At 44.1% G+C, this 12,603-nt stretch overlaps 2 protein-coding genes across 2 annotated transcripts; both read left to right on the forward strand.

The window, feature by feature from the left end:
- The first annotated feature begins 233 nt into the window (after positions 1-233).
- LOC138881884 (uncharacterized) lies at positions 234-1,197 on the forward strand. Its single transcript, XM_070162180.1, has 2 exons — positions 234-729; positions 773-1,197. The coding sequence occupies exons 1-2, from the start codon at positions 234-236 to the stop codon at positions 1,195-1,197; spliced, it is 921 nt and encodes a 306-aa protein (XP_070018281.1).
- Positions 1,198-1,577: 380 nt separating this feature from the next.
- LOC138881885 (uncharacterized) lies at positions 1,578-1,982 on the forward strand. The gene has a single exon (XM_070162181.1). The coding sequence runs from the start codon at positions 1,578-1,580 to the stop codon at positions 1,980-1,982; it is 405 nt and encodes a 134-aa protein (XP_070018282.1).
- Positions 1,983-12,603: the final 10,621 nt, after the last annotated feature.

Here is a 12,603-nt window from a genome sequence, read left to right on the forward strand (position 1 = left end):
TTATATGGAGCTTTCGGGTGTGTTTTGGGACAACATGACGAGACAGGAGAAAGGAGCAAGCCATATACTACTTGAGTAAGAAAATAACACCCTATGAAGCACAATACTCTCTGTTGGAGCGCATTTGTTGTGCTTTGACCTGTAAAGCTCAGAAATTGAGGCATTACTTTTGTACCTATACCATATACCTCATATCCAGGATGGCCCCTCTGAAGTACATCTTTTAGAAGCCCATGCCGACGGGGAATCTAGCCAAGTGGCAGATACTATTAAGTGAGTTTGATATCGTCTATGTAACTCAAAAGGCGGTCAAAGGACAAACATTGGCATACTATCTTGTTGAAAATCCTATGGGAGGGGAATACGAACCCTTGAAAACGTATTTTCCCGATGAAGAAGTATCATTCGTAGGAGAGGACATTATCGAGGCTTACGACGGTTGGAGAATGTTCTTTGATGGAGCTACAAACTTCAAAGAAGTGGGCATTGGAGCAGTTTTGGTATCAGAAACAGGTCAACACTACCCTGTATTCGTGAAGCTTAGGATTCCATGCACCAACAATATAGTAGAATATGAGGCTTGCATCATGGGGCTCAATTTGGCCATCGATATAAATGTACAAGAGCTGCTTGTAATCTGTGATTCGGATCTTCTGGTATATCAGGTTCAAGGAGAATGGGCTAAGAAGAACACCAAAATACTACCAATTGATGAAAAGATTCACAAAGGTAGAATTCAAACATGTATCTATAATTCAAAATGAGTTTGCAGACGCACTGGCCACTTTGTCATCAATGATACAACATCCAGACAAGAATTTCATTGATCCCGTCCCGGTGAGGATCCATATTCAACCAGATTATTGTGCTCATGTTGAAGAGGAAATAGATGGAAAACCTTGGGACCACGACATCAAAGAATATTTGGCAAAAGGTGAATATCCAGAGCAGGCAAACCACACACAGAAACGTACACTATGGAGGCTATCCAATCACTTTTTCCAAAGTGGAGGGAACCTGTATAGAAGAACTCCTGATCTAGGGTTGCTAAGGAGTGTTGACGCAAATGAGGCTTCCAGACTGCTCGAAGAAATACATGTAGGAACTTGTGGACCACATATGAATGGTTTTGTTCTAGCCAAGAAAATACTCAGACCTAGATATTTTTGGATGACCATGGAGACGGATTACATCTGATATGTACAGAAATGCCACCAATGTCAGGTACATATAGACATGATAAGAGTACCACCCAATGAGCTAAACGCAACAAGTGTACCTTGGCCTTTTGCTTCCTGGGAATGAATGTCATTAGTCCAATCGAGCCAACTGCTTCAAACGGGCACAGGTTCATTTTAGTGTCCATTGACTACTTCAAAAAATAGGTAGAGGCTGCCAACAAAGCTATAACCAAGAAAGGCATCGCAGACTTTGTCGAGGATCGTATTGTTTACCGATTTTGAGTTCCCGAGTCCATTATCGCTGATAATGCCGCCAGTCGCAATAGTGACCTGATGAAAGCCATGTGTGAAACCTTTAAAATCAAGCACAAAAACTTTATAGCATATAGACCTCAAATGAATGGAGCTGTGGAAGATGCTAACAAGAATATCAAGAAGATACTAAGGAAGATGGTAGGAAACCACAAAGAATGGCACAAAAAGTTACCCTTTTCCCCATTGGGGTACCATACTACTGTCCACATATCAATTAGGTCAACTCACTATTTACTGATTTATGGTCCCGAAGCTGTCATTCCAGCCGAGGTAGAAATCCCTTCTTTAAGAATCATACGGGAAGCCGAACTCAGCGATGCAGAATGGATAAGGATCCGTTATGTGCAATTGGCACTTATAGAGAGAAAAAGAATAAACGAAGTATGTCACAATCAGCTTTATCAGAACAGAATGTCCAGAGCTTTCAACGAGAAGAAGATCTTCCCACATCAAGATGAATCTAAAGGGGAATTATCTCCCAATTGACAAGATCCCTACATGGTTCGCAGGGTGCTAACAGGAAGGTCGCTCATACTTGCAGAAATGGATGGAGAAGTTTGGCTGAAACCAATCAATTCAGACACAATCAAGAAATACTATGTTTAGACTATTCATACTTCTTCATCTGATGTAATTGAACTACGCTTGACCTGATTCCCGTTTAAGAGGGGATACGTAGGCATCCCTGTGGGTTCGGTCATATATTAATAAAATTTTCATTTCCCCCAAAACTAGAAACTGTGGCAGAATTTTGAGGAGGACCCTCAATATTTCGGAGCAAGTCCAGCCAAAGCCATCATATGCCAGACAGTCAGAAATTGGTTAAAAAATTGGGGCAGAATTTTGAGAAAAGGATTCTCAAAATTCTGGAGAAGTTTCAGCAAGTTTCGTCACTCGCAAACGGTCGAAGGATCATTTACCAAATTGGGGCAGAATTTTGAGGAGGATCCTCAAAATTCTAAAATAAGAAAAGCTGTAATGTCTTTGAAATGTGTTATAGTCACTAGTTCATCTAAAATTACTTGATATTTCACTATGTTTTCTGAAAAATAACTCTAGTTTTACCAATAAATGCATATTTTCGAAAACTCTATTTCCATGACAGCCAGGTGTTACCCGAGGCAACTCAAACAAGGCCTCCAAAACAGAGTAGAGCAAAGCCAACAGACGAAGGCATGAGCCAACCTCCCCTTACAAAACTTATAATTTTTCTTTGGATGCAGGCATGGTGAACATAGAAGAAGTATTCACAAACATACACATACCAAAGTCCTAACGATCAGTCCACCAGACGCAAATATATCTCCAGCTAAGAACTATTCTATTCTTATCTGTTCTCTACATGAGGCTAAGCTCTGCCTCCATATTTGCATAAGGCTAAGCACTGCCTTCTCTTTACATGAGACTAAGCCTTGTCTCAAATCTTGCATGAGGCTAAGCCTTGCCTTCCCATTTGCATAAGGCTAAGCATTGCATTCTCTTTGAATGAGACTAAGCCATGTCTCAAATATTGCATGAGGCTAAGCCCTGCCTCCCCATATTTGCATAAGGCTAAGAATTGCCTTCTCTTTGCATGAGACTAAACCTTGTCTCAAATCTTGCATGAGGCTAAGCCCTGCCTCCACATTTGCATGAGTCTAAGCCCTGCCTCCACATTTGCATAAGGCTAAGCATTGCCTTCTCTTTGTATGAGACTAAGCTCTGTCTCAAATCATGCATGAGGCTAAGCCCTGCCTACATATTTGCATAAGGCTAAGCATTGCCTTTTCTTTGCATGAGACTAAGCTCTATCTCAAATCTTGCATGAGGCTAAGCCCTGCCTCCATATTTGCATAAGTCTAAGCATTGCCTTCTCTTTGCATGAGACTAAGCTCTATCTCAAATCTTGTATGAGGCTAAGCTCTGCCTCTTATTTGCATAAGGCCAATCATCGCCTTTATTTGCCGAGACTAAGAACTATCTCTCCGGAACTATCTATTTACTCCTCTTTCTGGCTAAGCTCTGCCCTCAACCTCACAAGACTAAGCCTTGTCTTGTTGATTTTAGCATCATATTATTGCATCTCATCGGCTGAAATATCGCCAACTTGTCCAAAGACGTCATAGTCCGAAGGCATCATCCTCATAGCCTGAAGACTCCATGTCATGGCCTGAGGATCTCTCAATGCTTGCACATCATTATTCAAAGGTGTCATGGTTCAAAGGCACCATCCTCATAGCCCAAGAACATCATTTTATGGCCTGCGAATCTCCTATCTAACAATTCATGGTCCAGGACATCATAGATAAGGACGTCATCCACACTATCCGAAGACAATTTTTCATGGTCCAAAGGGAATTTGCATAATCTGTAGACTAGCATGCATTGTGTTTTAAGTTTTTCAGGTAATCCAGGAGGTAACCGTTCTTCAAACAGGAGCAACCTTCGCTTCGAGTTCCCCTCATGCCATTTTCACTTTGCCAACATAACTGATTCCCATCAATTACCTTGCTTACTCTATGATATTGTGACGACCCGGCCGGTCGTCTTAAGAATTAATGCCCTGATACCCTATTAACTATTTTTCCCAAGTTTATTTCTGCTAATGTGATTTACCGGGATATTCAGTTTTAAGTTTCGGAGAGTTTTGGGACACTTAGTCCCTAAATGAGAGCTTAAGTGTTGGAAAATTGACCATAGTCAAAACAATGTGAATATGGCCTTGGAATGAAAATCCGATGGTTCCGTTAGCTCCGTTGGGTAATTTCGGGGTGGGAAGCGTGTTCGGAGTGTGTTTTAGAGGTACATAGCTAATTTAGGTTTGAAATGCCGAAAGTCAAATTTTTGAAGTTTCTGGTCTGATAGTGAGGTTTTGATCCAAGGGCCGAAATGGAATTTCGGAAGTTGCAACAGTTCTGTCATGTCATTTGGTATGTGTATGTGCAAAATTTCAGGTCATTTGAACGTGGTTTGGTTAGATTTTTGATCGAAAGCATATTTTGAGGAAATTTGGAATTCTTAGGCTTTAATCTTTGATTAATTCGAGTTTCCGATGTTGTTTTAGGTGATTTAAGGATTTTTACAAGTTTGAATAAGGTATTAGGTGATATTGGTGCTTTTGGTTGAGGTCCCGGGGGCCTCGGGGTGATTTCGGATAGTTAACGGAGAAATTTTTTGAGTTGAAGTTGTGCAACAGCTGGCCTTCTGGTATTTTCGCATCTGCGGTTTGGGGACCGCAGATGCGGAGCCGCAAAAGTGGCATAGACACCGCAAAAGCGGATGTTGGTGTTTTCTTCAGATTTCGCAGATGCGGAAGGGGTACCGCAGATGCGAGAAAGAAATCGCTGATGCGGCTCCTGGGCAATTAAATGAAAGTCACAGATGCGACATGGTTTCCGCAGAAGCGGGACTGCAGATGCGGTCCCAGGGCCGCAAATGCAGAAATCGTTGGGCAGAACATATAACTAGTTGCCTTTGCGAAAATTGGCTATTCTTCCACCATTTTTATCCGAGTTTGAAGCTTCTAAGAGGTGTTTTTGAGGAAATCAAAGGGAAATCACTTAGAAGTAACATTATTGAATTTATAACTCGTTTTCATATTATTAAAGACCTAATTAATGGTGAGAAATTTGGGAGAAATGGGTAATTAGGGCTTGAGTTTAAGAGACCTTTAATTGAGAATTTGAGGGGTCATTTGGACTCAGATTTCAGTATTCTTATTATGTATAGACTCGTGAGAGTACGAGGTTTCTAAAAATATAAATTTCACCCGATTTCGAAACCTTGGCCTGAGGGGAGTTTTGGTCATTTTACGTATTAGCTTAGAATTTAGTCGTAGAATCAGTTACTTGAAGTGTTATTTACAATATGCAATTGAATAGATTTGGGCCATTTGGAGTCGGATACTCGTGGCAAAAGTGTGGTTTCGAGTTGATTTTGAGTCGGTTCGAGGTAAGTGGCTTGTCTATCCTTGTGTGGGAGACCTTCCCCTTAAGATTGATATGTTTGGTAACTGAATTGCCTTGTGCGCGAGGTGATGAGCGCGTACTTGTGCAAATTGTTGGAAATCCGGTTTTCTTAAAGTATTTAGTAGCATGTTTCCTTTCCTGCTTTATTATACTTGCAAAAGTTAGCATATTGTTAGTTAGAAAGCATGTTTAGTTGACTTAAATTGCCTATTTGCTTAAATTGCCTTGATTTCACTACGTGAAGCATGTTAGACTAGAATTACTTGTTTCCTTGATATGAAATTTTATTTCTGAATATCTTCTTGTTGTTGCTGCGTATTTACATTGGGACTACGGATGTGGGATTCTGATAGCTCCCCCTGTCTGTTTACTTTGGTACTACGGGTTAGATTCTCGGTAGATCCCCCTGCACATTTACTTTGGGACTACGGGTTAGATTCCTGGTAGATCCCCCTGCATATTTACTTTGGGACTACGGGTTAGATTCCCGGTAGATCCCCCTGCACAGTTATATGGTACTACGGGAATGCACCCAGTAGTTTCCCCCAGTACTGGGTATTTACATTTAGGACTACGGAACGGGATTCGTGTAGATCCCCGCGTGCTATGAGCTGGACTACGAGACGGTATCCCTAAAGATCTTTCGGCTATATATATATATATGATGGACTACGAGAGTGTATCCCGCGAGATTTAATGGACATGTAAAGATGAGACTACAAGACGGTATCCTGGAAGATCCCTGATTGTTACTATTGGTGCTGAGTTGTATTTCCTTTCCATGTTTACCTTGTTCTGTATAATTGTTATTGTTCCTTTCACCCTGGGCTATTTTACTGTTGTACTCATTTATATTGTTCTGTTCTATACTATTAACCTTTATGTTTTATTTAACCTTAGTAGGGCCCTGACCTTCCTCGTCACTACCCAACCGAGGTTAGGCTTGACACTTACTGAGTACCACTGTGGTGTACTCATGCCTCTTCTGCGCATGTTTTTCATGTGCAGATCCAGGTACCGCTGGTTAGGCCTACTATCGTTGAGGGAGGCGACTGCGTAGAGACTCCGAGGTACATCTGCCACGTCCGCAGACCAAGGAGTCACTTTCTATTCCTGCCTTTAGTATTTAGCCCTTCTGTACTTTTCTGTTCTTTATTAGAAATTCCGGAGTTAGAGATATGTAGTATTTCTTTCTTAGCTTGTGATTCATGGGTTTCCGCGAATTTAGGTTTACCTAGTCGTAGAGACTAGGTGGCGTCACGATGGTTCACGGAGGGCGAACCAGCGTCGTGACAAGTTAGTATCAGAGCTCTAGGTTCATAGGAGTCATGGATCACAAGCCGGTTTATTAGAGTTTCGTTGATCGGTACGGAGACATCTGTATTTATCTACGAGAGACTATGTAACTATTAGGAAAATTCCACTTCATTTTATTTCCTTGTTATGCGATATTTTGACATCAGCATTCTAAACTTTTGTCTTCTATTCTCTCACAGATGGTGAGGACACGTGCTACCCGAGATGATCAGGCACCCGCACCCCCTACTGCAGCCGTCAGAGGCCGGGGCCGGGGCCGGGGTAGAGGCCGAGGATGCACATGTGGTGCAGCCAAAGCACCTACGCGAGCTACCGCCGAGGTACCACCAGCGGATCCAACCGGAGTCCAAGCACCTGACACACCTACCACTACTACCACACCAGCACTTCAGGAGACTATGACATAGTTTATGAGCATGTACACCACTCTAGCTCAGGCAGGGTTGCTTCCCCTTACTGCAGCCGCATCCCAGGACGGGGGAGCGTCTGTGCTCCTGAGCAGCGAGTGCATGTTTAGCAGGACCCTGAGATTATTCCTGCACCGCCTGCAGTTCCAACTCAACCCGAGGATAGGGCAGTCGCTTCCAAGGATTAGTAGCTGAGGCTTGAGAGGTTCAAGAAGTACAAGCCTCCTGTATTCAGTGGTCTAGCATCGGAGGATGCTCTGGGATTTCTTGATGAGTGTTACCGCATTCTCCATACCATGGGTATTTCAAGATCGAGCGGGGTTTCTTTCACTACCTTCCAGCTTTGAGGAGCCACCTATGATTAGTGGCGCACCTATGAGTTAGACAATCCAGATGAGGTTGCTTCACTGACTTGGGCTCAATTTTCAGATCTATTCCTGAGAGAGTATGTTCCTCAAAGCATCAGGGATGCATGGCGCATAGAGTTTGAGCATTTGCGCCAGGGTGCTATGGTTGTTTCAGAGTATGCTGTCTGTTACACCAGTTTGGCTAGGCATGTACCAGCCTTGGTTGCTACTATTCGCGAGAGGGTTTTCCGGTTTATTGAGGGGCTTATCCCTCCCATCAAATCTAGCATGTCTCGTGAGTTGGAAATAGATGTTTCTTATCAGCAGGTGGTGAGCATTGCTAGGAGGATAGAGGGCATATATTCTAAGGAGAGAGAGGAGAGGGAGGCCAAGAGGTCTTGAGAGTCGGGCCATTTCTCAGGTGCCCGTGCCCCAGCTTCCGGTCGTCATGGTAGGGGTTATATGAGCCACCCCATTCATTCAGCTCTTCCAGCAGCCAGCAGTGCTCCAGCTCCTCCTAGGCCTCAGAAGCCGTATTACACACCTCCGATTTCTAGCGCACCTCCTGCGTGGGGTGCTTTCAGAAATCATCCCAACAGACCTGGACCGAGCCAGTCACAGCCACCACGTCCTCCCAAAGCTTGTTTTGAGTGTGGTTATACATTCCATATGGTCAGGGATTTCCCCAGACTTGGGAGGGGTGCACCTTCACAGACTTCTCAGCCACAGCATGCCCCGCAAAGTTCTCAGGCTATGATCACAACTCCAGCTGCTACCCCATTTACCCAGCCTGTGAGGGGTGGAGGTCGGGGAGGTAGAGGTTGCCCTAGAGGGGGAGTCCAGGCCAGATACTATGCCCTTCCTGCTCGTACTGAGGTTGTTGCCTTCGATTCTATCATCACAGGTATTATACTAGTTTGCCACAGAGATGCATCGGTTATATTCGATCCAGGCTCTACTTATTCTTATGTCTCTTCTTATTTGGCTCCACATTTGGGTGTATCTCAGGATTCTTTGAGTTCCCCTGTCTATGTTTTTATTCTTGTGGGAGATTCTCTCATGGTGGACCGCGTTTATCGGTCGTGCTTGGTTGCTCTTAGTGGTTTTGAGACCATAGCCGATTTATTGTTACTCAATGTGGTTTATTTTGGTATTATCTTGGGCATGTACTTGTTGTCGCCCCATTATGCTATTCTTGATTGTCACACCAAAACCGTGATGCTGGCTATGTCAGGTGTACCGCGTGTTGAGTGGAGGGGTACCTTAGATTACACCCCCAGTAGAGTTATTTCTTTTCTTAAAGCTCAGCTTATGGTTGAGAAGGGGTGTGACGTGTAGTTAGCTTATGTGAGAGATGTCAGTATTGATACCCTTTCTGTTGACTCAGCCCCTGTAGTACGGGATTATCCCGATGTGTTTCCAGCTGATCTTCCAGGCATGCCGCTTGATAGAGACATTGATTTTGGCATTGATCTGTTGCCGGGCACTCAGCCCATTTCTATTCTTCCGTATCGTATGGCTCTTCCTGAGTTGAAGGAGTTGAAAGATCAGTTACATGAACTGCTTGATAAGGGTTTTATTCGACCTAGTGTTTCACCTTGGGGTGCTCCTGTCTTGTTTTTGAAGAAAAAGGATGGTTCTATGCTTATGTGTATCGATTATCGCCAGTTGAACAAGGTTGCAGTGAAGAACCGTTATCCTTTGCCTCGCATTGATGATCTGTTTGACCAGCTTCAGGGCGCACAGGTGTTTTCTAAGATTGATTTGCGCTCAGGGTACCACCAGTTGAAGATTCGGGAGCCAGATATCCCGAAGACTGCCTTCAGTACTCGGTATGGTCATTACGAGTTTCTTGTTATGTCATTTGGGCTGACCAATGCCCCAACAGCTTTTATGCATTTGATGCACAGTGTTTTCCGGCCCTATCTTGACTTGTTCATAATTATTTTTATTGATGATATTATGGTGTATTCTAGGAGTCGGGAAGATCATGAGCAGCACCTGAGGACTCTGCTTCAGACTCTGAGAGAGGAGAAGTTATATGCGAAGTTCTCGAAATGTGAGTTTTGGTCGGATTCAGTGGTATTCTTAGGATACGTGGTATCGAGTGAGGGCATTAGGGTGGATCCGAAGAAGGTAGAGGCCGTGCAGAGTTGGACCAAACCGTCCTCAACTATAGAGATTCGCAGTTTCCTTGGCTTGGCGGGCTACTACCGTCGTTTTGTTGAGGGGTTTTCATCGATTGCAACCCCAATGACTATATTGACCTGGAAGGGTGCTCCATTTAAGTGGACAGAGGAGTGTGAGGCGAGCTTTCAGAAGCTCAAGAAAGCTTTGACTACAGCCCCAGTTTTGATATTGCCTACTGGTTCGGGGTCTTATACAGTCTATTGTGATGCCTTGAGGGTTGGCCTCGGAGCAGTGTTGATGCAGGATGGTAGGGTGATTGCCTACGCATCCAGACAGTTGAAGATACATGAGAAGAACTACCCTGTTCACGACCTTGAGTTAGCTGCCATTGTTCACGCCCTTAAGATTTGGCACCATTATTTATACGGGGTTCTCTGTGAGATTTATACTAACCATCGGAGCTTGCAGCATTTGTTCAAGCAAAATGACCTAAATTTGTGCTAGAGGAGTTGGTTAGAGTTGCTAAAAGACTATGATATCACTATTTTGTATCACCCGGGCAAGGCGAATGTGGTGGCCGATGCCTTGAGTCACCGGGTGGAAAGTTCGGGGAGTTTGGCATATTTACCAGCATCAGAGAGGCCTATGGCGATGGATGTTCAGGCCTTAGCCAGTCAGTTTGTGAGATTGGATCTTTCGGAGCCCAGTCGGGTTCTAGCTTGTGTGGTTTCTCGGTCTTCCTTATTTGATCGTATTAGGGAGCGGCAGTATGATGACTCCCATTTGCTTGTCCTCAAGGACAAGGTTCAGCACGGTGATGCTAGGGATGTGACTATTGATGATGATGATGGTGTATTAAGGATGTAGGGTCGGATTTGTGTACCCAATGTTGATGGGCTTCGAGAGTTGATTCTATAGGAGGCCCATAGATCGCGATATTCCATTCATCCGGGTGCTACGGAGATGTATCAGGAATTGAGGTAGCACTATTGGTGGAGGCGGATGAAGAAAGATATAGTTGGATTTGTAGCTAGGTGCCTCAACTGTCAGCAGGTGAAGTACGAGCACCAGAGACCGGGTGGGTTGCTTTAGCAGATAGAGATTTCGGAGTGGAAGTGGGAGCGGATCACCATGGACTTTATAGTTGGACTCCCACGGACTTTGAAGAAGTTTGATGTTATTTGGGTGATTATGGATTGGCTGACCAAATCTGCTCATTTCATTCCTGTGTGCACTACTTATTCCTCGGAGTGGTTGGCAGAGATTTATATCTGAGAGATTGTTCGTCTGCATGGTATTCCAGTTTCCATTATTTTCGATAGAGGTAATCAGTTTACATCGCGGTTTTGGAGGGCCGTTCAGCGTGAGTTGGGCACTCGGGTAGAGTTGAGTACAACATTTTACCCTCAGACGGACGGACAGTCCGAGTGCACCATTTAGATTCTTGAGGATATGCTCCGTACGTGTGTGATTGAGTTTGGAGGGTCTTGGGATCAGTTCTTTCCATTGGCAGAGTTTGCTTACAACAACAGCTATCAATCCAGCATTCAGATGGAACCATATGAGGCTTTAAATGGTAGGCGGTGTAGATCTCCGATGGGTTGGTTTGAGCCGGGTGAGGCCAGACTTTTGGGCACAGATTTGGTCCAGGATGCTTTGGAGAAGGTTAAGGTGATTCAGGATAGACTCCGTAAAACATAGTCCAGACGGAAGAGTTACGTGGACCAGAAGGTTCGTGATGTTTCCTATATGGTTGGAGAGCGGGTTCTGCTTCGGGTTTCACCTATGAAGGACATTATGAGATTTGGGAAGAAAGGGAAGTTGAGTCTGAGGTTTATTGTCCCTTTTGAGATATTAAGGCGTGTTGGGGAGGTTGCTTATAAGCTTGTCCTACCTCCCAGCTTGGCAGGAGTTCATCCGATATTCCATGTTTCGATGCTCTGGAGGTATCATGGGCATCCTTCACATGTATTGGATTTCAGTTCAGTCCAGTTAGACAAGGATCTATCTTATGTTGAGGAGCCAGTGGCAATATTGGACAGGGAGATTAGAAAGCTGAGGTCAAAGAACATTGCTTCGGTAAAGGTTCAGTGGCGAGGCCAGTCGGTCGAGGAGGCGACCTGGGAGACCGAGCAGGATATGCGCAGCCGTTACCCTCATCTTTTCACTACTTCAGGTATGTCTCTATGCTCGTTCGAGGACGAACGAATGTTTAGGTGTAGGAGGATGTGACGACCCGGCCGGTCGTCTTAAGAATTAATGCCCCGATCCCCTATTAATTATTTTTCCCAAGTTTATTTCTGCTAATGTGATTTACTGGGATGTTCGGTTTTGAGTTTCGGAGAGTTTTGGGACATTTAGTCCCTAAATGAGAGCTTAATTGTTGGAAAATTGACCGTAGTCGGAACAGTGTGAAGACGGCCTCGAAATGGAAATCTGATGGTTCTGTTAGCTCCATTGGGTGATTTTGGGGGTGGGGAGCGTGTTCGGAATGTGTTTTGGAGGGACGTAGCTATTTTACGCTTGAAATGTTGAGAGTCTAATTTTTGAAGTTTCTGGTCTAATAGTGAGATTTTGATCCGAGGGTCGGAATGGAATTTTGGAAGTTGTAATAGTTCCGTCATGTCATTTTGGATGTGTGTGCAAAATTTCAGGTCATTCGGACGTGGTTTGGTTAGGTTTTTGATCGAAAGCGTATTTTGAGAAAATTTGGAATTCTTAGGCTTAAATCCTTGATTAATTCGAGTTTCCGTTGTTGTTTTAGGCGATTTAAGGATTGGTACAAGTTTGAATAAGGTATTAGGTGATATTAGTGCTTTTGGTTGAGGTCCCGGAGGCCTCGGGGTGATTTCGGATAGTTAACAGAGAAAATTTTGGAGTTGAAGTTGTGCAGCAGCTGGCCTTCTGATATTTTTGCATCTGTGGTTTGGGGACCGCAGAAGCGGCGTAGAGACTGCAG

This window comes from Nicotiana sylvestris, chromosome 11, assembly GCF_000393655.2.
Source record: "Nicotiana sylvestris chromosome 11, ASM39365v2, whole genome shotgun sequence".
Taxonomy (NCBI): Eukaryota; Viridiplantae; Streptophyta; class Magnoliopsida; order Solanales; family Solanaceae; genus Nicotiana; species Nicotiana sylvestris.

Bases quoted from the DNA above. Each gene is read 5' to 3' on its own strand.
- LOC138881884 (XM_070162180.1), top strand. From the start codon at position 234: ATGCCGACGGGGAATCTAGCCAAGTGGCAGATACTATTAAGTGAGTTT. The intron at 730-772 runs GTAGAATTCAAA...ATGAGTTTGCAG, and splicing joins TGATGAAAAGATTCACAAAG to ACGCACTGGCCACTTTGTCA.
- LOC138881885 (XM_070162181.1), top strand. From the start codon at position 1,578: ATGAATGGAGCTGTGGAAGATGCTAACAAGAATATCAAGAAGATACTA.